The 28,000-nt window shown below is 38.8% G+C and overlaps 2 protein-coding genes across 6 annotated transcripts; both read left to right on the plus strand.

The window, feature by feature from the left end:
- Positions 1-9,135, plus strand: LYAR (Ly1 antibody reactive). Of its 2 annotated transcripts, XM_068403580.1 has the most exons (9): positions 1-81; positions 576-764; positions 1,701-1,815; positions 3,796-3,903; positions 5,301-5,384; positions 6,312-6,648; positions 6,921-7,025; positions 7,947-8,032; positions 8,351-9,135. In XM_068403580.1, the coding sequence occupies exons 2-9, from the start codon at positions 643-645 to the stop codon at positions 8,483-8,485; spliced, it is 1,092 nt and encodes a 363-aa protein (XP_068259681.1). In that variant the 5' UTR covers positions 1-81; positions 576-642; the 3' UTR covers positions 8,486-9,135. The 2 variants fall into 2 exon arrangements, with proteins under 2 accessions (XP_068259681.1, XP_068259682.1); XM_068403581.1 differs by lacking the exon at positions 1-81 and having other exon boundaries at positions 605-705.
- A 10,215-nt stretch (positions 9,136-19,350) lies between these two features.
- Positions 19,351-27,555, plus strand: TMEM128 (transmembrane protein 128). Of its 4 annotated transcripts, none has more exons than XR_011048418.1 (6): positions 19,351-19,473; positions 20,687-20,828; positions 22,781-22,942; positions 24,144-24,252; positions 24,868-24,941; positions 25,838-27,555. XR_011048418.1 is itself a non-coding variant. In XM_068403668.1 (5 exons), exons 1-4 carry the CDS (start codon positions 19,353-19,355, stop codon positions 24,241-24,243), a joined length of 525 nt encoding a protein of 174 aa, XP_068259769.1. In that variant the 5' UTR covers positions 19,351-19,352; the 3' UTR covers positions 24,244-24,252; positions 25,838-27,555. The 4 variants fall into 4 exon arrangements, 1 of the variants encoding a protein (XP_068259769.1); XR_011048419.1 differs by having other exon boundaries at positions 24,868-24,932; XR_011048420.1 differs by lacking the exon at positions 19,351-19,473 and adding an exon at positions 19,562-19,781.
- The last annotated feature ends 445 nt before the right edge of the window (positions 27,556-28,000 follow it).

Below are 28,000 nucleotides of genomic sequence, written 5' to 3' on the forward strand. Positions count from 1 at the left end.
CGCCGAGGCGGGACGGAGGGGGCAGGGCGGGACGGCGGCTGCACGTGCCGCGCGGGGCGGCCGGGGGAGGCGGCGGCTGAGGTGCGGGGTGGGGGGGAGAGCGGGTGGCGGTAACGGGGAGCGGGGTGAGGCGGCTGAGGTGCGGGGGGGGGAGGCGGCACGGTGTCCGGGGGTGGCGGGCAGGCCGCCTTTCCCGCCCCGTGTGGCCGGCCCCCTCCTCGGGCGGCTCCCGCACAGAGGCGCCGCTCGCCTGGACCGGGCAGAGAAGCGTGTGCGCTGCGGGGAGCGGGACGGAAGGGCGGGGGCCGCGCCGGGAAGCGGAGGGGAACCGGGAGCCGCCGCCTGCGAAGCGTATCGGCACGGGCTGGTGAGGTAGGGGGGTTGCTGGGTTCGGGGTTGCTGGGTTCGCTTGTGCTCCAGGTACCAGGCGAAATGAGTTTTTCTTCTGAACTTTTGCGCGTGGAAATTAAACTGCTCAGACTTGGCGTTGGTGGGTGCACAGTTGCGTTTCTCTTCGGCCATCCAAGTGCTTCTTTAAAGCTGTAAACGTTCAGATCGTCTCCTTGTATTTCTAGGGCTGTGCTTGTGCGGGGAGGAAAAAGACTGTACCCAGTTTATAGAAGCTACTGACCGCTCACCAACATGGTCGTTTTCACATGCAACGCGTGTGGAGAATCGGTGAAGAAAGCACAAGTGGAAAGACATGTGAGCATTTGCAGAGACTGCCAGTGCCTTTCTTGCATGGATTGTGGCAAGGATTTCTGGTAGGTAAAGGATGGGAAATAGCCGTGCTCACTCTGCAGCCGTTGCTACAAGGTTTTCCTATGGTATATTAGAATTAAGTTTGGCAATTTCTGAATAATTAATATTTGTATTCTAAAATTACACACGTTTTTATATAATTTCAAGCTTAATCATCCAAGTTTGAACCGGAAGGACAACTAAACCACACAGTAAACGAGTTGCAATTTTTTCTTTTACAGTTATAGTAACAGTGCTTTCAGCTTCTGATCATCAACTGTTACTTATTCCGCTGCTGCAGAGAGGGTGAGATTGGCAATAACATCAAAAATTCTGAATTTGGTTGTCACTTCTCAGAAGAAAGCAGCGCTACTATCTGCTTTCGAAATACAAATTATTAATTTGCATAAGAAAATAAGATTGTCCTCAAATAATGATTATATTTCTCAATACTTCACTGACAAAAGGTTAAGATCTATGTTATTTATTCTTTTTTGGGGCCCACTTACATACTGGTCAGAACTACACTACCACATTAGTGTATCTATATTTAGGATTTATGTTTTTGAAAGCATTTTTCACCTGCTTTTCTAATTTTAAAATGCTTCAGTGTGAGTAGTAAAACACAGATATGTGTTAATAGCTGTGCATCTGTTACTTGTACAAATGTGCATAAGTTATAGAGTCATTAATAAAAGCAGCAGTATAGTGAAGACTTAGATCTGATTTTGCAAGTCATAAATTTTCACTGAAGGACGTAGCATGACAGAAGTGTCAGCAGTCCTATAAGCATGTACTTGAAGCATGTTGAACTTTGCTCATGTAAGCATTGACAGTATTAAGGTTTAAATGATAGATGCTATCATCTGTTACTTCAGTTGGTTGATTACGTAAATCTTGCATGGTTTGAAGGACTGAAACACTTTAGTGATCTACAATTAAAAATCTCCTGTGTTCAGGGGTGACGATTATAAGGAACATGTGAGGTGCGTAAGCGAAGACCAGAAATACGGTGGAAAAGATTTTGAAGTTAAAACTAACAAAGGAGATGCTAAACAACAGGAGTGGATTCAGGTAAGGTTTGTACTATATACAGATATGATAAATAACTATTGTTTATAATCGTTAAAGACACAAGAGGCTATCAAACCAGAGATCTGTTTTTCCCAATATCCACAGCTTGTTTCTGGCGGTTCCTTGGTAGGTCTGTTGCTTATCCTGGTGAGAAACACACCTTTTGTTTGTTTTGAATCTATCTTTCTAGTTTGATTTTATGTTCCCTAGTTCTTGCATACAAAGAGGCACTGATCATTGTCCATCCTCTTCATGCCACTTATGCTTTTGTAGACCTCTGTCAGGCATCCCTCCCCATCTCATCATCTCTGTTCCAGGCTGAAAAGTCCTATCCTGCTCAGTTGTTCTTCATATGTGAATTATATCTTTGGTCCTCTAAGGTTTTCCCGGTTCTACTGTATCCTTCTGAAATGAGGTTACAAGAACTACATACACTGTTCAAAATATGGATGAATCATAGGTTTTACTCTGTGTCATAATGATGTTTTCTGTGTCCTCCTTTATTCCTTTCTTACTGATTTTTGTCAGTTGATCTACTTTTTTTTTACTGCTGCTGATCATTGTGCTGGCATTTTCACGGAATTGGCTATTTTAACCCCAAGATCTTGTGTCTAAGCTCAACTTAAAGCCTGCCATTTTAGATGTGAAGTTAGGATTGCTTTTCCTATGCATGCTGCTTTACATGAATTTGATTCACTTTTTTATTACCTAGTCATTGAATCTCTTAAGATGTTTCTGGAATTCTTCACAGTCCTCATCCTGAATAGCTTTATATCATCAGTAAATTTTTCCTGCCCTCTTTTCAGATATTTTGTAAATATGTTGAGCAGCAGAGGCTCCAGCATGGATGGAAATGTCTCCTACTCTTTCTGTCCTACCCTTCAGGTAGTTATTTATCCTATGCAAGAAGGCCTTCTTATGGCTGTTAGTTTCTTTTAAAGGTTTTAGGAAGGAAGTCAAACATGTTTTTAAAACCCCATTAGATATAATTAGATCACCTTTATCCACAGATTTGTTGATTTCTATCTCATATAGAACACCATCTAACAAAGTACTAAGGTACATGCAGACTCAAGGCATATGAATAATACCATTGAAGTCAACAGCTTGGTGCCAATGTTGAGACTGAACATAGTTTGAGCATGTTGTTCAAAGGCAGTATGATGTGAATGCTGTTGCTAATGAACATTGTTAGCCTTCTCAACAGTAAGTGCTTTCTACACAGAAAGTGAGGGATTATTACAGAGCGTCCTTTTCTGGTAGTCTTAACACATCCACAAAACCTTTCAGTAAACAAATTTTCAGCAGTATGGGAAGGCTCTCCAGTGTCCAGTGACTACATCTTTAAATAATGGGAAGCTCAGAGCCTTTTTCCCCTGCAAGCAGCAGTGCTGTTCAAGTAACTGCCATAAGGCCCTGGCCTAACCTCCTCTGTTCTCTTGTGCTGGCACCTGTAGCATAGGAGTATGCCTGAGCTGTCTTACAGGGATTAGTAGCTGGTGAAGCTGGCACTGCTGCCAAAAGAAATACATGTCAAACTGTGGCATCAAAGTTAGCCTGATTTTTCAAAATTAACTCCAGAAGTTTGCAAAAACCAATCAGTTGACAATTGCTTTTCTTAATGCAGGTCTTTCTCATGCTGCAAGAATCCCCTATGTGATACAGTTACTTTACTTTTAAATGTTTTTATTACAGGTTGTAACTTGTACATCAGAAAGCATTGATGAGCAGTCCTGCTTGCCTCTGCTTACTGTATAGGTATAAATATTTCTATAGATAACTTTGATGCATCTTATGATCTATGATAAAACCAAAGGATAGTGTCTTTCCCATGCATATCGAACAGTTCTTTTGAGCAGGCTATACAGTCTGTGGGTAGTGGGTGATTTCTGTAGAGTGTGTTTCTGACTTGCGTGCCTTGCCTGTATCATTTGATCATTATGCTGCTTTGCTGATTTAATTCTGTTTTTCTTCATTCAGAAAATTCATGAAGTAATGAAGAAACCAAACATGAACCCTAAAGTGCGGAACATTCTGGAGCAAATGCGTGTCTTTGATAATATTCCAAGAAAAAAAGTAAAGTTTCAGGTAAGTTTTAATAGAGATTTGTAGTAATCCATGCACTGAGCTTAGAAATAGACTTTTTTAGCAAGTGCCACTTTCTTTTATCAAAGGTGGGACAAATTGCTTATTTGGGCATTGGTAAATAGATGGTGTAATAGCTGAGTAACAAATAGGCAATGTTTGTAAAATACATCTCCTTCCTTAAAAGGACTCTCTGTGTGCCATTTTCATTAGGTGTTAAGCCAGAGTCACCATTCAAGCTTAATCTCCATGTGTAGGCTTGTTCTTTTTTTAATACCTTTATTTTTTCCTTTTGCAATTTCTATTGAATGTCCAAATTCTTAGACATACTTTTAAAGGATTCTTATTTCTGTGGCTTTGTGTTTTCCTGGTAAAAGCAAGATACTGTTTTGAGAGTTTTGCTGTTGCTCAATATTCTGACAGAATCTCCCACATGGCATGCTTCACTGAACTTTGCATCACAGCCAAAGCAAATTCCAAATTTTCACGTTGTATTGGTAAAGAATTACTGAAAGGTGGCCTTTTTTGTTTTTTCCTTCTGTTCCGTGCCTCAGATTGTGAGGCTGAGAGAAGATCATGATTGCTTCCAAAGCATTCAGATAGAACCTACTAGAGCTGTTGTGAAATTGCTGCTAGTGAGCTGAAGGTTAGAATACTTTTCTACAAAATTGATGTTCTAAGCAGGGAAAGTGATGTTGTCAAGAAGCCTCTTTCTTTTTGGTAAGATACGTTGCAGTGGAAGGTTTTTGCAGTTCATTGTTCCAGTTTACTAATGCACCTTTTCTGGGATTTTCATTGCAATGCAAAAATCTTTACATCAGGTTTTGCTTAGAATTCCACATTCCTGAAAGTTGGTCTGTTGCTTTTAGTTTGAGTATATTGTAAGTAGAAATTTACTGCTTTGTTTTCATTTTCAGGAGGAACTCCTGCAATAGCCCAAACAACTTTCAAATGTTTGCATTGAGATATTTGCTTAAATTTTACTTTTCTGTAGTGAACTAAGGTATCCATTTAGGAGCATGACCATAAATAAAGATCAGTCAGGTCCTTAATGTTTTACCTCATGGAAACAGTCAGAAGGTTTGGTAGGACATTAACATAACCAGCTGTATTCAAAAGCTTGAGGGTTATCTTTTCTATGTATTTACCTCTTCTGGATTACTCTTGGTGAGGCAATTGAGAGACATGGTATAGCCTTGTAACAGTACGCAGGCATTATGCAAAACAATTTAGCATGGAGGTTTAAGAGATTCATAGAGAGTGAACATCTAACCAGATCTTAATCAGAAGTAGTGATTAGATTCTTAAATGAAAAATAAAAACAAGAACCAAATATATGGTAAACAAGAAAAAAATCAGAGATGGCACCTTTTCAGTTATTGCTCCTTTTTCCTGCATAGAATTGGATGAAGAACAGTTTGAGAATTACTGACAGCACTTTGCAAGACCAGGTGTGGGATATTTTCTCTGAAGCAACCAGAAACGTGAGTTAAGTTAGAGCTACATCATCGTACAACAGTCAAAAATGCTGGAAGGAAAACCTTTCAGACTCCTTTTGTAGATGTTAGCAGAAATATTGTCTCCCATTGTTACAATGGATTATGTTATAATGTAATATCCCTAGACTAAATTGCTAATTTGTGGAACATGCTGTTGCTGAAGTAGTTGTGCATACTGGGCAGGTTGTGATTAAAAACTTGGACACAGTGACACGTTGTACTAATCAGAAGGTTAATTTACCTTTATTCTATGCTATTAATACATAAGGAAAGGGAAAAACACTACCTGTATCTTTGGTTCCAGTCTTTTACCACACACTAAGAAAGAATTAAAAAAAAACTCTTTCCAGAACTTTATTGTTCTTAAATTTATGTGTATTGGAGTGAGAAATTAACAGCACTTAGTTTACATATTCTATCAGTGGAGAGAGATGAGATCTTCCAGTTTGTAGTGCATATTCATCCCACTGACCTTTTTTTCTCAGTACCTAATTCTTTGCTATTTCAGTACTAGCTTAGCATGTTTTGGTAGGATGTTGTTTTGTTTGTTGACATCTGTTACTGCTACTATAAAGCTATTACAGAAGCTTACTTCTCTGTTGATGTAAAGATTGCTCTCCCCCTCCCCCCAGCTTCTGTTGAGGAAGAGTGACATTAATCCCTGTTGATCATGTTCCTGATTTGATGATTCCAGTTAAATCTATTTGTAGTTTTTCTGAAGAATCCAAATACAAGAGCCAGGAAGGAAAGAAGTACATATTTTTAAGGATATGAATCTAACATAAACTCTGTGCATTGAATTTCAAGTACATTGAAATGGTATTAGTGTTCTTCATGAACAATGTAGTAGAGAAAAGTTGCAATGTCAAAAAAGGCATGTAAAAATTGTAATAATCTGTCTTTCAACAAAAGATTTCAAGTGAAAAAGAAGAAGGCAAACCACAACAGAAGGAAGAGAGGCAGTCTGCAGAAACTGGGGAAAAAACAACAGCAGAAGAAAATGGAATTACAGATGATAAAAATGAGAGGAAAAAGAATAAGAGAGAACGGAAAGAAGAGAGACAAAAGAACAAAAAGAAGAAGAAAAAAGACTTGAAATTAGAAAACCAATCAGAAGTAAAAAAGAGTAAAAAGTCCAAAAAAGGAAAGGAGAGCTTGGAGAATGAATTTGAAATAAATGGAAATGGCCATCAGAGTGAAATAGAAGAGGAAACAAATGTAAAGAAACGCAAACATAAACATGCAGAAGGTATCCATCCTACACCTTATAGTCTTCTTTGTTTTCAAGATGCTTTTTCTCAATGCTCAGTAATCTACTTTAGCAGAATTTTTCAAGTAGTAAGTTACATACACAAATTAGATTTTTTTTTTTTAACACTGTGGTCGCACAGTCCTTTTATAAAATCTGAACTTCTTAGCAAGTTTAAACTCATGTTACAAGAACAGACACTTTAAGTCACATCAGAACTTTTCTTCTAGTTTTATAATTTTTTGTCTATGTTTATCTGATTCCGTCTCTAGAGGAACCTCATATCACAACAAAGAGAATGAAAACTGAACACATTTCAGAAGACATGGAAACAGAAAACGCCCATGGCAACGAAGAAAATGGGGGAACAGATAAAGGTATTCTTGAAGGGGAGTTCAGATAGTTACAAAACTATTCTGCAAAAGACCTAGTACAGAATATAAATATGGTGCTTTTGCAGCAAGCCAAGAAATAAATTGTGCCTCAGTACACATATACATATGTATATTCAGTATACATATCTGTTTCAGAGTGAGTAGCCTGTGCTACCCTTAACACCTGATGCTGAATTACCTCTCTCACTTGTTGCTTCTGCTGTGCTGGCAACCTTTGGCTACACTTGCTTTCACTGGGTCTGAGGAATTTGGCATGTTTGTTTCACCACAGCAGGTCTCTTCTCTGCCACCATGCACATTAGCCAACATAGAGCAAAAAGAGTAACAGCTCGCTTATATCCCCTTGTATCTCTTATATCCCCATTTTTCCTCAGTGAATCATAAATTGCACTTCAGCTGTGTTTGACCTTAGTTTATGTTTAGATAAACCTACTTATGCCTATCATCCAACACACTATGACTTTTGGGGAATGTCTGCACTTAAACATACAGACTGTTTATTTGGAAACTACCAATTAATGACCTCTGAAGTGGGTACTGTGTGAAATTCACTACCTGTGCTCTAAGGGTGAGGAGACAGGATCTTCCCAACTATTCCTGTATTATCTAAGAGTTGCTGCTTAATAGCTGAAGCACACAAGTTAAGTAAAAGCAGTCCTGACCCTAGTTGTTCAAGCAGTATGTTGGTTCTTCGTGTCTATCCTATTGTAATCTTCAGAAACGGCCTAGCTGACTTTGTGCTTAAGACACCCTGCTGTTGTAGGGTCAGTAAGATAACAATGAACTGTTGTGGTAGCTGAAGTGGTTCCAGAATCAGGAGATTGAAGGCTGGTTCCTACTAGAGAAGAAGACCTGGAAATACCTAATTTTACTAATGATGTTGTACACCTAATTATTTTCTAGGTAAATTCAACTGGAAGGGAACCATCAAAGCTGTTCTGAAACAGGCTCCAGACAATGAAATTTCAATTAAAAAACTGAGAAAAAAGGTACTGTACAACATGGGGTTTTTTAATCTCCTTTGGTCTTGTGAATTTCTTTTTGTGATGCTTAAGTTCATAAAATCCTGCCCTACATGAACAAAAAAAAAATGACATTATTTAACAGAATATCAATTGACAGAATGTCAACTGAAGGACATGTTCTTTATTGCTTACTGGACTACGGAAGAAATTCAGTGCTAATTCTGCAAAGGAATAATAGTGTAATAGATTCCGTGCTACTTTTAATACAGTAACATGAATGTATTATTGCTTAAAGTGGAATCATCTTTACTAACTCAAAACCATTCCTCTGTCTTTGTGCAGGTTATAGCTCAGTATTGCGCAGTAGCTGGTGAACATCACAAATCAGAAGAGGATATTCTAGTCATATTTAATAAGAAAGTGAATAACAATCCCAAATTTAAAGTTTTAAAAGACAAAGTTAAACTCCTGAAATAAGAGTTTGCATACTTTTCATATAATCTTGCAGAGTCAAATTACTCTGTCAGCTGTACAAATGTCATGCATTGGTCTCAATTTAAATAGTGGATGTGAGAGCAGAATTTAACTTTTAAGATTGGATTTCCTCTTTTTCTAGATTTATTACAGAACATTTTCAGATATTTTATTTTTTGATTTTATGGAAAATGTATATTTTTTGGTACAAGCCTACTGTAATAAAATTCTTCCAGTAATGCATATAATTTATAGGCATGAATGTTTATCAGGACCTGGGTTCTGTGGCTTTTTGCAGCAAATATTGTAAGAGCAAATAGGATTTTCATATTCAGAAACACACCATGGAATAAATGTTTTGTTATGCTAAAATTCAAAACGGTATGACTGATACCCCTTTACGCACTGGAGCTAGTATATGCAGGCTTTAATAACCTGTTAATTTTGTGTTGTAAAATGCATAATTAAAGTGTCTGTCAAGTTTGTGTATGTAATACTGCACATTCCGTGAAAATCTAAAGACTGAGTTAGCTGTATATTCGTAGCTACTGAGTGTTTTAATTAGTGATGCAACCGACATCAAGATAAGTGGTCACATGGACTAAAAATTGACTGATGAAATAAATTATTTTAAAACTCCATCTTAAATATAATATATCTTGCCACTTTTGATTGTATAATAAATCCACAAATTATACAAATTTTGAAGAGGCCATTACATTGCAATCACCGAAACAATTTAGGCAGCCCAGAAATCTTAACTCATACGTAAGAGACAGTGTTGCCTGGGGAAAGTTATTTGAAGTTTATAGGGTTTTAATCAAACGCAAAATACTTGCAGATGGGGAGTTTTCTACCATGAAGTAATCTGTTAAAAACAGTGGTAGAAAGCCAGTTAAAATTTCTTGCAGTAGATACTACAGTGTTTTGGAAAATCACAGAATCACAGAATCACAGAATGTTAGGGATAGGAAGGGACCTCGAAAGATCATCTAGTCCAATCCCCCTGCCGGAGCAGGATTGCCTAGACCATATCACACAGGAACGCGTCCAGGCGGGTTTTGAATGTCTCCAGAGAAGGAGACTCCACAACCTCTCTGGGCAGCCTGTTCCAGTGTTCGGTCACCCTCACCGTAAAGAAGTTTTTCCTCATATTTAAGTGGAACCTCTTGTGTTCCAGCTTGCACCCATTGCCCCTAGTCCTGTCAAGGGATGTCACTGAGAAGAGCCTGGCTCCATCCTCATGACACTTGCCCTTTACATATTTATAAACATTAATGAGGTCACCCCTCAGTCTCCTCTTCTCTAAGCTAAAGAGACCCAGCTCCCTCAGCCTCTCCTCATAAGGGAGATGTTCCACTCCCTTAATCATCTTCGTGGCTCTGCGCTGGACTCTCTCTAGCAGTTCCCTGTCCTTCTTGAACTGAGGGGCCCAGAACTGGACACAATATTCCAGATGTGGCCTCACCAGGGCAGAGTAGAGGGGGAGGAGAACCTCTCTTGACCTGCTAACCACACGCCTTCCAATACACCCCAGGATGCCATTGGCCTTCTTGGCCACAAGGGCACACTGCTGGCTCATGGTCATCCTGTTGTCCACTAGGACCCCCAGGTCCCTTTCCCCTACACTGGTCTCCAACAGGTCTGCCCCCAACTTGTACATGGGGTTGTTCTTGCCCAGATGCAGGACTCTACACTTGCCCTTGTTATATTTCATTAAATTTCTCCCCACCCAACTCTCCAGCCTGTCCAGGTCTCTCTCAATGGCTGCGCAGCCTTCCGGTGTGTCAGCCACTCCTCCCAGTTTTGTGTCATCAGCGAACTTGCTGACAGTGCACTCTATTCCCTCATCCAAGTCATTAATGAATATATTGAATAGTACTGGTCCCAGTACCGACCCTTGAGGGACTCTGCTAGACACAGGCCTCCAACTGGACTCTGTCCCATTGACCACCACTCTCTGGCTTCTTTCCTTCAGCCAGTTCACAATCCACCTCACTACCCGATCATCCAGACCGCACTTCCTCAGTTTAGCTGCGAGGATGCTGTGGGAGACCATGTCAAACGCTTTACTGAAATCGAGATAGACCACATCCACAGCTTTACCATCATCTGTCCACCAGGTTACGTCCTCATAAAAGGCTATCAAGTTGGTTAAGCATGACTTCCCCTTGGTGAAGCCATGCTGAGTGCCCCTAATGATCCCCCTATCCTTGATGTGCCTAGAGACAGCACCAAGAACAAGTTGTTTCATTACCTTTCCGGGGATGGAGGTGAGGCTGACCGGTCTATAGTTACCCGGGTCCTCCTTCTTGCCCTTTTTGAAGACTGGAGTGACATTCGCTTTCCTCCAGTCCTCAGGCACCTCTCCCGTTGCCCATGACTTAGCAAAGATGATGGAGAGTGGCCTAGCAATGACTTCCGCCAGCTCCCTCAGCACCCGCGGGTGCATCCCATCAGGGCCCATGGATTTATGGACGTCCAGATTGCTTAATTGGTCCCTGACCCAGCCCTCATCTACCAAGACAGATTCCTCCTCTATCCTGACTTCTTCTGGGGCCTCAGGGGTCCGGGGCTCCTCAGGACAGCCTCCAGCAGTATAGACAGAGGCAAAGAAGGCATTCAGTAACTCCGCCTTCTTTTTATCCTCTGTCTCCAGGACCCCCACCTCATTCATCAGTGGGCCTACATTGCCTCTAGTGTTGGCTTTACCTGCAATGTATTTGAAGAAGCCCTTTCCGTTGTCCTTGACCTCTCTTGCAAGGTTTAATTCCAAGGAGGCCTTAGCTTTCCTAGTTGCCTCCCTACATCCTCTGACAACAGACTTATATTCCTCCCAAGTGGCCAGCCCCTCCTTCCATGATCTGTACACCCTCTTCTTCCCCTTGAGTTTGCCCAGCAGTTCCCTGACAAAATTATGCAGAATTTGTCTTTTTTCTTCTCCACAAATTGTATATTTAGCAGTCATTGTTAATGTTAACAGTCACAATAAATTGATGAGAAACCATCAGATAATAGCAACATAGCATTACAAAATGTTCCAGAATATGTTAGTTTTGTCGATTTTCTAAACAGTATAACATATCTCCATAATAAAATACGCCTTATTGCTAAAATTTTCCCTTCTAAAATAATGTCTTGGAAATTGAGTGTCTTGGTGGTGAGGGGGGAAGGAAGAAGTATTGTAAATTAGGAAGTTGTTTAAAGCTAGTGGCTTTCTTGGTAAGTGTAGCATAAGCATTTAAGCAGGGAGTTCAACCACTGAAAGCAAAAAGCTTCAAAGGACAGCTGTTTGTTGTGCTCAGCCCTCCACTGGGCTGGTGCATTAGGGCAGTTTGTTCTTCCTCGCAGGGAAAACCGATCCTCCCACCTGGTGCTATAATCCCATCGCATCAGTACAATGTAGTCAGACCCCAACAGGAGTAGTGGCTTATAGCTGATGACCACAGGATACAGACCCAATATGTGATTTCATTCGGAAACTTTTAAAGCTGTAACACTTACCCTTATTAAGGAAATAAGAGAGCAAATATTAGACATTTTGTGTGAGATAAGAAAAAAAAGGCATATTGTTCTATACGTGGAGCTGTATTCAGGCGTTACAACATATCTCAGTCAATATATTCAACATTTATCTCTTTCTTCTCCCAATTTAGCTTTTAAGAAAAAACAAGAATAAGTCCTCTAAGTTTCTTTCCTGCTCTGTCAGCCATGAAAAGTAGCGTATCATGTTTCCTATTAGTACTTTTAGAGGAAGTGTTATTTTATATTGAAATCTAAATTTCACTTGGACTAGAGGAAGTTTTATAGTAACTTTTCTTCGCACTTGTTAAGATACAATTCCTTTCGCACTCTGTAACCTACTGCTTTTCTTTGCACTTGTTGAGATATAATTCCTTTTGCACCCGTATCCTCATGCTTTTATGCTCTCACAGGGTAAGGGCTGAAAAACCTTCCAGCTTTTTTTGCTTAGACTGGACTTTTTTCTCTGCAAGACTGCAGTTCACAGAGCTTAGTCCTTTCTTAAACGTCTCTTCATCTTATTTTTTATTTATCCCTCCTTTTAAAATTTATTCTAGAAGACTTAGAATTGTCCAGTCTTCAAACAGTGACTGTGTGTTTTGCCCTTCTCATTAGATCTTTTGCGTAGAAACTGCCCTTGCTAAACTCCATATCTGAGTTATAGCAGAAGTAAAATAACTGGCTTCTTACAGAAGTAGTTTTATAGTTCCTGAAATTACTTGAAAGTAACAGAAAACCAGAAATTGTCTCTGTATGCCTACCCATTAAACTACTATTCTCAAACTGTTAGGTGGAATGCTTTACTACTAAATTAGTATCAAAATCCTAATCGAGGCCTAATTACGGACTCAAGCTCAACTCTCACATATATTTGTTTTATTAGAAAAAAGGTGCTTTTAAACATACTGAGATCGTCCTCTCAGGCAGCATGAAATCCATCTGAAAGTGTTCAGGTCACTACATCTCATTTAAGTGACAAACTGAACGAAAAATAACACCAGAATCCCGCCTGCATCGCAGATGGCTCAAAACGTGATTTTTACTCCTTCGTTCTGTTCTCTGCAGTAGCCATGTAGTGAACTCCTGTGATCCAGCCACTAATGTGTAAATACAAAGCATGAAGTGCACTTTTATACATTTGCTTTTCTGCCCTTCTGCTGACCTTTGATTCTTGATGATGAGAAGGAATTCAAGAAGGAATACACAGCTACTGACACTGTATAGTATCCATATATGACAAAAGCTAATGTTTTTTTGTGGGTGATACAGGACCAGAATTTTCTCTTAGACTTTTCTTTCTTACTATTAAAGCAAACACTTCACTTATTGAAGCCAATACTTTGTGCCTGCATTTCTGCCTTGCCCTTCTAAATCAATTGCCAGTATAAAAGATTTTACTGAATTGTACAGACATCTCTTATGCTTAGAGCGCTTTATGGATTTTTTTCTTCCATCTATCCATTCTACCATTTACTGCAAGACATTTTATGAACTGTTTGTTCCTACAATTTCCTTGTCTTACACGATGAAACATGTTTCCTCTTCCCTTCTTGCTGCTACAGTTCTGTCTCACCTACCTTTGAAAGTTCAGCTTTTTTGGTGAACTTTCAGAACTTAAGTGGTTTCGGAGGTTAGCATTGGATAAGTTTTCTATGAGAAGAAAAAATATGAACTCAGTCTATGTTCTTAAAGATCTGTTCATGTTAAGCAGATTAGCCAAAAGAGTAACAGAAATTGTACAACCATCCTCCAGCTAAAATTTCAAAATGAGGTATTGCTGAATTTAGTTTTCATACCAGCAAACATCTTTCTCTCTTCCTTTCCCTCTCTGGCAGTATAGCACTCTGTCAGTGTTCTCTCTAACTCTGTTGTCCAATTACAATACCAGATCAAAATATATAGGATACATAAGTGGTAATGGACTGTGAAGGATGATGGTAAAGAAAACCTGCTTATAAACCTGAATGAAGTGTGTAAGAGCTTTGTCTCATGTTTATTTCTTTCAAGATTCCACAGAAAAATTTCTCCAAACAGCATGAGCTGAATTGCACACTATGTATCAGTGAGATGTTCCTATGCTGAACACATTCTGAAAATTATCTGTACTTTCCAGTCTTGTAACAGTGAGGTCCATGCGCACAGGAAGCTTTGTCCCTGCTTCATTACAGCAGTTAAACACAGGCAGTGGGAACACTAGACCATCTCCAAAACAGTAGTTCATGTGCTATCACAGCCTAAAAAGCTGCTAACCTCTATCAATACAGAAATAAGTGTCATGCCTGAAAACAGCAATACTCCTGTAGAGCAAATGTTCAATGAATAGTAAAATTGAATGCCCATTCCCACAATTGATACAGTCTTTCCTGTGTGAATTAGATCTGTGATCTTCATTACTCCAAAACGAAAAAAATACTTTAGGATGTTCCTAAATGCCTTAAGTATGAAATTCTTGTCATATTGTTACAGATGCACGGTTGCACAGACTTTTTCCTCAGTGAGGAAATCAGTTTCAGTAATTCCCAAGTGTTCCCTTTCCCACCCTCCCACATCTGGGCATTTATTTGTGCCTCTCCGCCACCCCCTGTGTTTTTGCAGGCTTTTAAAACCAGATCAAATCCTCGAACTGAGAGGTATTATATACCACTACTGGGGACTGAGTAGTCAACAACAATTATAGCTGGAGTATTGCTGCCAAGTGCTTTGTATCATTAAACTGTAGTCTTAGGAAAACATTTTGAGAGCCATTGTATTCCCTAAGAAAGTACGCATAGTTAAGTGAAACTAAACTCAAGAAATTATTTAGGGGAGAGAGTAGGAAGAATTACTTAGCAACTTCTAGGAGAATGGTTTATCCAGATTTATTTCATGGGTTTTGTTTACACGCTTGAAGATCCGAGCTGGAATGGACAGTCTTCTCATTTTATGTTCTTAATGCCGATTATAGCAAAAGGCAAGAGTCAAACACTGAAGCTACCTAACATTTTTAATCAGGACAATTGAGGGTGTTGAAACTGTCTCTCATCAAATAGATACTTCAGATTAAAGTAATGTTCTGGACCAGCCACTTTGTAATTTGCAGACAACTTTCGAGGTGAAGAATAACATACCTAGATACATCAGATGGCATGATGGGGTGCGTTCTTTTTCTGTTCTCTTAGATGCCCTCTTCACCTTTTTAACTGCCTTTATCTTTTCTGCTTTCTTTTTCTTCATGAAGTTCAAATGCTCGCATGCTCATATATAGCGCATTCTTGGTATCAAACACACTATTACATGTATTGTTTCCTTCCTAAAGGGTCAATTCAGGGCTGCACTGTAATTTAATACTCGCATAAGAATTCAGCTTGAGTTCAATAGTTTGTGTAGGAACCACATTCAGAGTGTATTGAGTTTTAACCTTTAGTTGTTTTTCAGATCTGCATTAAGTTATTCACACCAAGTGCTTTCAAGTCCTTTGGTGATTTTTTCCATTGTACTGAATTTAAAATAATTAAAGGAATGCTAGATGAAAGCAAGAGAACTGTAATACTATTTGAAGGCTTTTTTGCTACCTGGATGACTTAGACAATGCATTTACTTTTTCACTCAAGTGTAAGAGAGGATATGCAATGCTTTACTCCAAGAGCAACATTCAGAAAGGATTGAGAATCTCTACACTCGCAATCCTTTTACTCCTGATAGTGGAAGATAAGTAGCAGATTACTACTCACTTTATTATTACTTAATTTATGAACAGAAAGCACAATCATTCCTCAAAATGAAGAATATGCCTACACTGTATCCAACCTCCTTCAGCTAAAAATGAACATAGGGAGAGAGGAGCCAACCCTACTTAGATAAGAAATTAAGAAAATTCCCATCAGGTCCTTTGTGAACAGACAACATTTGGGCTAATTTACCTATTGACTTCTGTAATGGGGAAAAAGGTTCGAGTATTTGCTAGACTACTAGAAAACTAATTTGACTTTCTAAAAGTGATAATTTAACTGGTAAGTCTAATTCCAAAATTTATATGTACCCAGTCAAGGAACACAAAGCTAACACTTGTGTGTGGTTAAAGAGTTTCCTGTAAATCAACATAAAAGCAACTAATCAGTAAATAGCAAATACTCAGCAAGCAACAAGAAAATGAATTTCGAAATATCCAGCTAGATTGCAAAACCTGAATATTTAAAAACATTCAACACTGGTGTTGAAGTCCATTTCCAAAAATGTGGGAAAAATTCACATTATGCGAGAGACCAGGAATACAGTTAACAAAAAAAATTGCTGCAAACTCTACCCTTTTCTTCATGGAATCTTCAAATTCACAAATTCCTTTCACAGACTGTTAACTAAATTTATCAGATCAACACCACATTTTAAAATACTTCCTAACATTTCTGCAGGGATTCTCTTAAACTTTAACTTGCAAGAATTAATTATCCATAACAGGCCTGTTGTTTAGATGCTTTGCTAATTATGTTGTTCATTTTGTAACAGTCTCAGTTCAGCTCCTGATCACTATCTGCTCTTTAACAGATTAATAATTTCTGATTCAGAGAAGCTCTGTGAAAAGATCACAGAAAACATCTCAGCTCTACAAACACCGAACATGAGTGGTCTCGGTTAAGGTCAATAGAGAGTCAGGGAAGGGAAGCTCTTATTTCAGCTCTTTGCACAATACCTCCTCTGTAGGTAAACAGGAGTCTTCAGTTTAACAACACTAACAGATCTTAACCTTTTCAAGCTCAAGCATACATATTTATTTAATTGCTATGTTAAATCAAAGATATTTCCTATGAATAGCTTTTGCAAAGAAAGTACATGAAGATTTCCTTTGATTCTTATTTGAATCACTAGCATGAAAGTAAAGGCTGAGGTAATAATTTCACTCAAAGGAAATAAAACAAAGAAACCCCTATTTCATTGCTAAGAAAGCAGAGCTCAGAGACTCCCACGAGCTGTTAACTTCAAAATATTCAACCAAACTAAATAAAACATAATCACTGTAGTCACTAAGGACTATGATGTGGTTGGCCCTTATGTGAGACATGTTCTAAGGCTGGGAAAAACAATTTCTACTCACTATGACATGACTCACATGAAATTCAGATGTAAATGAAGGCCCTGCTGGCTTTCTGCAGAGAAAAAAAAATTAAAAATTGTTCCATTCTTGTATCTTTTAGGCTGAATTTACTCAAAACTCAATGCAAAGTAATAAAGAATAACCAGAACCCGTGCTTCCCTGGTTCCTAGAACCTCACTCATCTATAGATGACAGGATATTTAGAAAAATAGTCATTTTTTCCTGATAAATTACTGTTAGCAGCCCCTCTGCTGGAAAGATAACATCTCCAGGTAGATTATACAACACAGTGTATCTACATATCATGTTACATGACAAATGAAGAGCCAGTGCTATTTTTCTTCTAACTGTAGAATGCAGAGATTAAGTCAAATTCTCCATTACTTTAGCACCTACAATTCAAACCAAATGTAAGAAAAAGTTTTGATAATTAAATACGTTGAAAAAACTTAGTCTTCTGTACTTTTAGGGTTCATTATTACACTGGTTAAACTGATGTAAGTCTACTGAGTTAAACCTGCTATAACACTGTATGAATTAGGCTATATATGCAGAAGATCTATTATTTTATTAATACTTACGCCAGTTTTTTTCCACCCATTTCAAAGGGCATTTGATAAGGTCATTAGTTACCCAACAGGTTTAGAACTGCTTAAAAACAGTGCAGGTCAGAGCAAGTCTAACTTGTACCCTAATTAGTTTCTACCAGTTTCTTTCTACCCTTAGGATGGCCTGACATTTTTTAAGGTTTACTGAAAAAATACATAATTATTTATCCACAGCCTACATTCCATTCTTTTAGTTTTTCCTATTTTCTCAACATGAAACTACAGAGGAAGTATCTGAAAGGCTTTTATGTTGATAAATGCCGCACAATATACGAAGAATAGACGTGGTAAGTGAAGATTTGACATATTTCTCATACTCACTGTTTTCATGCAAAATAGTTTGCCTTCTAAAAGGAAAAGTATAACCAGGTTAGTAAACATTTGTTTTTTGAACTTTAATCTGTATACTGCTACGCAGTCTATAAATTTGATTTTGGGAAGTAAAACCCACATACTGAATTTTTTTTTCCTTCAATCTACTGTATAATAATCTGAGCTTTTATTGAATATTTCTACATTTAATTACACCGTAAAGAAAAGCTATCCATAACAGGTGCCATATCGGACAGGTACTTCCATTCTGTAGTCAGTGGGATTTTTGCCTTAGCAGGAATGTTACGCCACACATGATTTTGTCTAACAAAGCACAGGATTTGTAAGTACCACTCATATCATCTAATTAGCCTAATAAATCATTACTATTAGAAAAAATTTCAATTTTAAAAGCCAGGTCACTTACTCAATGAACACACCCCAAAAGATACAGTACATATATTCACAGTATTCTTATAACGACCAGACCTAAGACTGATCTGTCAGTATAACTTAGTAGTTTTGAGTTTGTCCATGTGAATAAAGAAGAAAGCAATAGCAATCTAATAAGTTTCAAGTTTTTGTTTGCAGAAACATGCTGATGTGACTTCATATCTAGTTATGCAGAAGAATTCAGCTTCAGAACGGAAACAATCTATTTTATCATTTTATTAGTTTATTTACCTTTTATCTAGTTTGTCTTGTAAATATAGTATTTTCAGTTATGAGTTACAGTATCCGGTATTACAGGATTTCTATGGTTCCTGAAACCTCTCAGAGCTTTGTTATTTGACTCCTGTTCCGTCTAAATCACGCTCTGTGTCATGAAAACTGAGATTTTTCCTAACGTCTGTCCTCAAAAGCATCTGGTTTGCAAGTGTGATAAGCAAAATATTTATATGCACACAGTTTTTCCCTATTTTTCTTAATTATTTTGACAAAACAGTCCTCACTCCGGCACTTGGATTTACATCACACTGTTTACTATTTTCAGCGGGGATTAGTGCGATTTATAATACTGTTGATTCATAACACATTTCTGGGCCATTAACAGGGTCATGGCTTGCTGTGGCGGTGCCAGAGAGGCGCCCGGCGCCCTCCACCCGCTCCCGCCCCCGCCCCCGGGCACGGCCGCGGGGACCCGCCGGTCAGACCTGCTTTCTGACCGACCACGGCCTCGGCCAGGCGATGGCCAGCAACAGCGGCAGCGGCTCGGCACTCCGAAGGAGCCCGTCCCGGCTGCCGTCCCAGCCGCCCTCCCGCCTGCCCACAGCCGGGGCCGCCGCCCCTCCCGCCCGACAGCCGCCCCAGCCGCCGCGCCTCCCGCCCCCGCCTGGCGTCACTGCCGGAGCGGCCCAAAATGGCGGCGGGCGCCAGCAGAGGGGACTTGCTCCCGAGGCTCAGGCGCCCTTTGCGGCAAGCGGCAGAGCCCCGCGACCCGCCGCTGCCGCAGCCGCCTTTCGGGAGCGGCGGGACGGCCGGTGGGTGGTGCCGGGGCCGCGGGCCTGGGGCGCGGAGAGGCCGCCGGGGGGGAGCGGAGCCGGGCTCTGGCAGGCGGGCGCTGTGACAGCAGTGCCCGGGCGGGGAGCGGCGACAAGCGGCGGCAGCCGCAGCGCTGCCCCCGCGGCGGGAGCGGGGTAGGGGCTGGGCCCTGCTCACGGCAGGAGTGAGGGGGCTCCTCGGGTCAGCGGGCGCCTCGCCCTGCCGTGGGGTGCTGCTCGCTTGCAGCCAGCACCGTGGCCCCTCAGGTGTCCGGTCCTAACAGCGAGTTGGATGTGGAAAAGGAGACGTGAGTTGTGTAAAAGACTTGTAACCGCGGATTTCTTGACGGGGATGAAGTGCTTAAACGCTGCAGACCCAAGCTCTAGTAGATGAGGAAGAATCTAGGAAATAATAAAAATGCCTGAGTCAGTATGCATTACACTGCTGGAGGCACACAGGCCACCAGTAGCTTACAAACTTCAAAGTATGAAACATCAGAGGCATCCTTGACACCTTTTTTTTGACAGTGTGTATAAGTATTGAGTGTGTTAGTTGGTTACTGTCATGCACTAAAATATGTTTTCTAATCTGCTCGCTCTGTTGTCTTGCTTTCTCTAAAACAATATATGGTGATGAGGGAAAAAAAGAAAAGATACTTTTCTGCACAGTGGTAGTTTTAGTTTACCTGCTGAAGGTATGCAGCATGAATAAAGCTAGCTCCTGAAACTGAAGTTGAAAAATCTCTCAGCTGCAGTTGAGTACAAGAAAATTGCTTATGCCTGAAATTGGTTTGCAAATATTAAAATAAACAAAAAAAGGATACAAATAAATTAGTAATTGGAAATACCAACCTGACTTTCTATATGTTAGATTAATAAAAATGCTTTAATAACACCAGGAGGTTTTTAATTGAATAACCCTTACAAAATCTTGTCAGCTGTTAATTTCATAAAAGGGTACACAGACACAGTATGTGCTGATTGTTACTGCTTTGTTGTTTTATCAAAGGGTACCTTGCTTACTCTGTTTTGTTTCAGTAAATGTGCAGAGCTTTTTAGAATACTTCCTCTGTCATACAAAGTGTATTATACTGAGTATAATAATCTCCAAAGATAAAGGAATTAAAAGGATAAAGCATCATGTTTTACGTAACTATAATCATACTCCATTTAATGACTGTCTTTAGTGCTATAATTATGTTCTTATTTACAGAAGAGTCTACAGCTGTAGAGAAGAAGAGGAAACCTTTTACCAGACTGAATATTCATTCTGCATTCTGGATTTTGGCATCGATTGCTGTGACATACTACTTTGATTTTATTAAAACTGTTAAAGAAACTATTCAAGCAGATAGGTAAGGTGCCTTTTCTTACAAAGAGAGTTGTGTTTTCATCTTACAATCATATTCAGTTTGTTACCTCTGAACCCTGTGTGTTAAATCTTGGATAAACAAGATCTACAATAGGAATAGAAAGAGCTGGGCTTGTTCAGCCTGAGAAGAGAAGGCTCAGGGAGATCTTATCAATGCATATAAATACCTGAAGGAAGGGTGGAAAGAATCCTGAGCCAGGATGTTTTCAGTGGTGCCCAGTGACAGGACCAGAGGCAATGGACACAAACTGAAACACAGGAGGTTCCCTCTGAACATCAGGAAACGACTTTTTCACTGTAAGGGTGACCCAGTACTGGCACAGGTTGCCCAGAGAGGTTGTAAAGTCTCCATCCTTGGAGAAACTCAGAAGCCATCTGGACATGGTCCTGGGCAACAAGCTCTAGGTGACTTTGCTTTAGTGGGGAGGTTGGACCAGATGACCACCTAAGTCATCATTATTAAATTAATTTTTAAGTAAATACAATGCTTAAAATTTTGCTATAATTATTTCTTTGGGTTCTACTGAGCCATCTGTGTACACGTAAAATTTGTTCTAATAGCAGGATGTTTTAATACTGCACCTTCAAGTTTACACTTAAGTACAAGAAATCGCTGCCTGTTTTGTTGAAAGTGTTGGGGTTTTGATTTTATTTTAATCAAAAAAGGCTGAAATTAATCTTTAAATGTCAAAATGAAGTTCATTTCTCTAGAAGTTCCCTAGGCTTCTTTGAGTAGATCAGCAAAAGATTAATGAAATAATTTCTATGAAGTAATTTCTATTCTATTTCTTTTCTATTAAATTATTTTCAATGGGATTGATGGGTGTTAAATATTTTTAGATAGCTTCACCTGGAAGTGCATTTAAAACTCTCTCATTGTCATTACTGTATCAGTACATGGAAGCTAAACAGGGCCTTGCTCTTTGCTGTGAGGTTCTCTGGAGCTGCTCTTCCAGGCTGGTCTAGATACACCCTACATCCAGCTGGCTGTGGTTACAAACTCATGACTCGAGGACGTGATCAAAGCTTTGGGTGACCCCACCTGCTCCCCGCAGGACCCTGTCTTCCTGCATTGCTTGTTTAGGTAGACTATGGCAACTGCTCTCTTAATGCAGATTTCTTAATTGGTAGTACTGAGGTACCAAAATAGCATACGATATTTGCTGTACCATACCAGAGCAAATGTTACCTGAGTAGGAAGATCCTTGTTTACCCTGTGTAATTTAGTAATCAAACTATGGTAATCAGAATTCACTTTTTAAAAATTTTATTTGCTAAATACACATTCAGATAAGTGTAAGATTTTATTAAAGTGCACCTTCCTCCCAAGTTGTCCTTCCCATCTTACTTTTGAAGTATGTCCTCAAAAGTGTATGTTCCTAAATAATCACATACCCTGTGTTTTCTTGATTCTGAGTTTGAAATCCTGGATTTCTCTATGCTTTTCTTCAGCTGCTATAAAGAAAAATCTTCATGCTTCTTGTCTGTTAAATTTGAGAGTTCATAAATTTCAAACCTTATTAAAGCTTTCTGCAACATTTCTGTTGCACAAAAATTACTAGTCTAATTTATAGTGAGAAGCACAGTTGCAGTGAAGCCTATTTTATTTCATTACTGACAAAGTATTTTTGGTGTGGTAGTATAGTAGATCACTGACACGGTCCGTTGCATTGCATTTTCAAAATATATGAGGGAAAAATAAATGACAGGAATGATGCATTACACAATTAAACTAAAGTAGTATAACTACTAGTAGTATATTAGACAGCTTTAGAAGGGCAAAAGTGTTTTGTAAAAGTAATTTAAGAAAAAAATGACAGGATCTCTAGGCGATCTGTATAATTAACAGATACTGTCTGGTTTGTCTCTAGACTAGAATGAAGACTAATGTGCAAACTGCAATATGACTGTGCTTGACGTGCTTTCTCCCCACAGTTGGTGGTTTGCCTCTGGCAGTTGTTTATTGGCTGCATGTTTGTCTGTTGCCTTTTACTGCATATTCTATCTTGAGTGGTATTGTGGAATTGAGGACTATGATGCACAGTATCCAGCACTGATACCTATAACAACAGCTACCTTTATTGCGGCAGCAATTTGGTAAGTTTGAACACTGGGTACAAACTTCTGCTAAACCTGTGCAAGTTGAACTGTGTTAATGGGCTCATTTTATAAAAAGTATAATTTCTCTAATTCTACTACATGTATTGATGACAATACCAGTTCCACATAGCATAAGTTCTTCCACTTTCAACATTCACCCACAAAGCAAGAGTAGCAACTGTCGAAACTATATATTAAGTGTACTTGTAGATGTACCAGATCTTTTTTTTTTGAAAATTTATGGGAAAAACTGAAGTCCTTAGCTTTGTTAGTGTAAATTGCTCGCCTCTGACAACTATTTGAGGTTTACAAATTAAGACAAAGGTGTATTCTCTAGCTGAGAAAAAATTATGCCTGATCAGTTTCTAATACAGAGTTCTTCATTATTGAACAATCTATAAATATCAAACATACGCTGAAATTTATACTTCTAACTATTGTTATATGAGCTTTAAGAGTTTATGTCTTGCCAGAGAATGGCACTTGTAGTAAGAGCTACTTTATTTATGAGATTACCGGAGTCAGAATTGAGCAAATGTGTATGTGAATGGAAAAAATTACATATGTGTGTGCCAGTATATTTATTTGCTCTCTGCATGAAAGCTGGTTCTCTCTTTAGGTGTTGTATCTGGATAATATCAGTCAGTATTTGTTGCAATGATGGGGGGAAAAAAGGAAGTCTGAAGAAGATAAAAGGTTCTATATAGTTTAGAATTAGTCAAATCTATAATCCTTGTAATTCAGTTGTAAAATAAGCTGGTTTTCCCCCTTTCTCTTCACTCAACTCAAATCTGCTTGGCTGGAAGTACAAATTAAGGCTTTTCTCAGTTACCATATATGCCCATGGAAAAATCAAGAGGAGTTAATTTTCAGGTGCTTCATATACAGAGATTCTGAAAGTAAAAGGTATCTTTACCCGTCATGCGACTGAGTAGACTTAAGCAGTATAAAATCTGCAGCAGCTACTTAAGTTCTAGGATAAGTTGTCAGTAAATAAACAGTAAACTAAATATCAATTTAATAAGTAGGTGCTGGGGTCTTTTTGTTTTGTTTTCTCTTGAGTCGTAAAGAAACAAGTATTATTCCAGGTTGAGTAATTTAAGTCTGATTTCCTCTTGTGCCATGTTTTCTTTGTGTGGCTGGTATTTCCATACTACGACAACTGAACTTACCAAAAACTTCCTGCTTTTATTCCCAGTTTCAACGTTGCCTTGTGGCATGTCTGGTCATTTATGACACCTTTGTTGCTCTTTATTCAGTTTATGGGTATTGTGATGCTTGTGTCACTCCTGGGATGAGTCCTTCAGGTAAATAATTGAATTGTTTAAGCACGTAAAATTATTTATCTTGTTGCATGAATTCCTTTGTTAGACATTTAAGGATTGTAAGACCATTTAAGGATTCCTTCTCTGTTTTGTGTACACTTTTAGAATATTGACATTTTGTGGCATGTAGACTAACCAGAGAACATGCGAGTATCCTAAGGGGAAGAATATCCTTTTTCTCTTCTCTAAGATTCCGTTCTAGACAGTGAAAAGAAGCGATTAGTGAGAATGGATGGTGTTGGGGAGTACAGGCCAAATACCTGCAGCTTCTGCCCAGACTGGGAAAACTTCTTAGTGAAGTTGCTTGACCTGATAGAATAGGAGAGAAGCTATTAACATCCATATGCAACTGTCTTCTCTATTTTTATCTTTTTAATTCCAATTCTTTGTCTTATCTTGTCTTCAAGTACGCTGTTTTCATTTTCCATGATGAACAGTCCAGATCAACCAGGTATCTGGAAAACTGCCAGATATCAAAAGTTCTTTGTTCTTTCTAAAAAACAGCCTTTCAAAGGCAAAACCAGATATTTTGTTGACTTGAAAAAATCATTCTCAATAACTGCCACGTTGAAAAGGGGTTCTCATATCTTTTGTTAGGATATACTATTCAAGTGAATCCTGTGAAACTGAAAAAGCTTAAGGAAGACATCAAAGACCGCTCAGTAAGTAGGGTAAGGGATGTCCCCTGTATCACAGGCGTCTACATCATCCAGTGAAGTGACTCCTTCAGCAGGTCTTGTTTGCTGTACTTCTCAAGGGAATGTGGGGAAGCCTGTTTGGTTTTGCTTGCCATCACAAATCCTTTCCAGTGAGCAAGTCCCCCAGCATTTTTATGCGTGCAGCAAGAGGAATGAGACAGTGCTGCATTTTGAGTGTAGCCTCTCGTAGTGCCACAGTTGTAGGCAAAAAATATTTAATGGCTGGGACAGTGAAACACAGCTTTTGTTTGCATAAACAAACTGAAACTAGTGTTGCATTTTTCCCCCTATTTTCTAGACATCAAGAAACCTAATTTTTTAAGGAGGGAATTAACTTAGGTCATACTCTGACAACCCCTATGGACTTCTGAAAAATACAATACTTATTTCAGAACTTTATTGTATTATCCGAGCTTCAGTCACACTGGTTAATGCAGACTTCTTCAAATCATGTTTGTTTGTTCTGTCATCAGCTGTGTTCTGTCTGAGCGCTGGAAGGATGTGGGGAAAGGATGCATTTCAGCATGTTAGAGCTGATCGTATTAACAGACTAAAACCACCAGTGTGCATTAATTTGTACTTAGAAAGCAAAAAGTACAAGTGAATTACAGATATCCTGAAGAGCTGAACCTTATGAAAATATTCTGGTTTTCCATGTGAACAGCCAAGTAAATTCTGTTACACAGATTTTATTAATTCTGCATTAGGCCAGATAGTTATTGGCCTAATAATTAGGGCCGAATTATTACTTGGTGATGCAAAATCATTAACTAATCAATATTGAATTAGTACAAGATTCAGCTTGTGCAGTATATACAACCTTAATGGCATTTTTGTTAAAGTTGGATTTGTTCTTTCTTTTCTTTCAGGTTCATGTGAAGGAGTCAAGTAACTGTTATCCTGCAAAGTGGATGTCACTTTTGTTACATTCCAGTACTTCTGTTATTTCTGATACTGCTTGTTTGCTCTAACTGATACCGTAATTCTTAGACTACTTGATTTATAAATCAAATGGACATAACCACAGGTCAGCCAGTGGCTGGGAAAAAGCAACTGATTAGTGAATAATGGAAAGATAGGTGGGTTTGACCTCTCTTAGTATTATAAAGCATTTCATCACTGCTTTGTAAAGTTTTTATGCATATTTCAATATTAAGCTGATGGGTCATAAGTCAGTTATATAGTCTTAAATCCTGTTTGGGGACTCCAGAGGTCACCTAGTCCAACTTCCTGCTCAAAGCAGGTTGTCTGGTTTGAAAGTAATTGATACTTAATTCAAGTGTTGTGGGTTTTTAATACTATATTCTTTCCATTTGAATTGACAATTAAAATATTGTTATCTGTAATCTGTGTTTGTACTTGTAGACTTACTCATAGATGGCACAGGAGACATGTCTTGATCTATGAATTTTCTAACATTATATGTTATCATGTCGGAAATATTTTATTACCTAAGCTCTTGACTTCAGATCTGCTAGTGTTTGAAAAAAGATACGGATCGGGGCAAGGGCCTAGAAAGCTGGTTGACGTTTACATCATTGTTAATTTGGCAGTGCCATCAGTGAAATAAATAGATTCTACTTATGCTGATACAGTTTGTCCACAGCCGAAGGTGGATGATCAAGCTGTGCATTGCCAGCAATATAATGAACAATATTAACACTACACAAGAAATTCAGAGCACAAAGTAAATTCTTTTGATGTATGCACTATTTTTCAATATGCAGGATGTTTTTCCTCTGTAAATTAACTTTTCATTCTTAGCAGTGCCTGTTAATGAAGTTGCCATTTTTCTTCCTTGGCAATAAAGAGGCTGGTAGTAACTTAAACGCCATTAGTCATACACAGTTGGGAAGATAAAACAACACTGTCTGTCTCTTCACCTTGGCTGAGATACTTAAGTATCTGGAAACCTGGGCACCATCTCCTTGCTAGACCATTTTATATAGGTCCTTGTGTTACATACTTTCACATCCACACCTTTTAGAAGATAGGAGAATGTAGAAGCTGGGTATTGAAACTCGTTTACATTTACTCTATGTGACTGTTGCTTGGTATCTCGACTGTTAGAGGAGACTGTTTTTCATTCTGACTTTCAAATTCACACATTGCTGAATACACAATACATGAAATGTTCAGTAATGGAAAAAGATAGACATCGTCTTAAGCTGCTACTGTTTCATTAAGGAAAAAAGTTGCTGTTGATATGCAATACAAAGGATCAGTCAAACCAAAACAAAATACATTTAGCAGTACTGTTAAGTAGCTTGTAGAGTAAGTTAACAGCTTGATTTGTTTAAATGTAATATTCAATTTTCAAAAACCGGTTGTACTTCACACCTTTAAAGGGCAAATTGCTTATCTTCAGGTCTTCATCTTTTAACAAATTTTAACAACTTTATGTCTACATACACAGGTACATTTGAGTATCTTTGTTTATTATGATATTTAAAATGCACTGTTGCTCAGGGACGGTAATTATCACTGTATCTTTATTTGTCAGCTATATAAATGCTGTAGGTGTTTTAAGTTGCCTTGTACTCTTGAATTAAAATTACTATTTGCTACATGGTTTTTCAGATTTATTCTTCTGGACATCTTAATAAACTTTGTATAAAAGTGATCAATTATTGTTCAGTACTAATTGTTTAACAGTCTTGGGAACTGTCAGCCCACTGTTTTGCCTAGAAAATAGATGTTAATGTAGATTTTAAATACTGGACTTGGAGCAGGTTTGTCTTTCATGACCTCTCATCTGGGTTTATTGAAGGTGTAATACCATTCTGCATGCCTTTGGAGAGCTGTTTGCCCTCTGACTACTTCAATGTCTTTTAGATATACGCACTGTCCAGGAGTCCTGCAAAGCCTTTCAGTAACAGTCCTGAGTATGCAGTGCAATACTCACTCAGTTACACGCTCAAAAGGAAGTAGCGTCGAATCTCGTAAGAATCGAAAACCATGTTTGCTGTAAATAGCAACCTGACAAAATGCTGCTGCCACTTCCAGTTCTGTGAACTCCTTGCTTTTGTTAT

The sequence above is a fragment of the Nyctibius grandis genome, chromosome 6, assembly GCF_013368605.1.
Source record: "Nyctibius grandis isolate bNycGra1 chromosome 6, bNycGra1.pri, whole genome shotgun sequence".
NCBI lineage: Eukaryota > Metazoa > Chordata > Aves > Nyctibiiformes > Nyctibiidae > Nyctibius > Nyctibius grandis.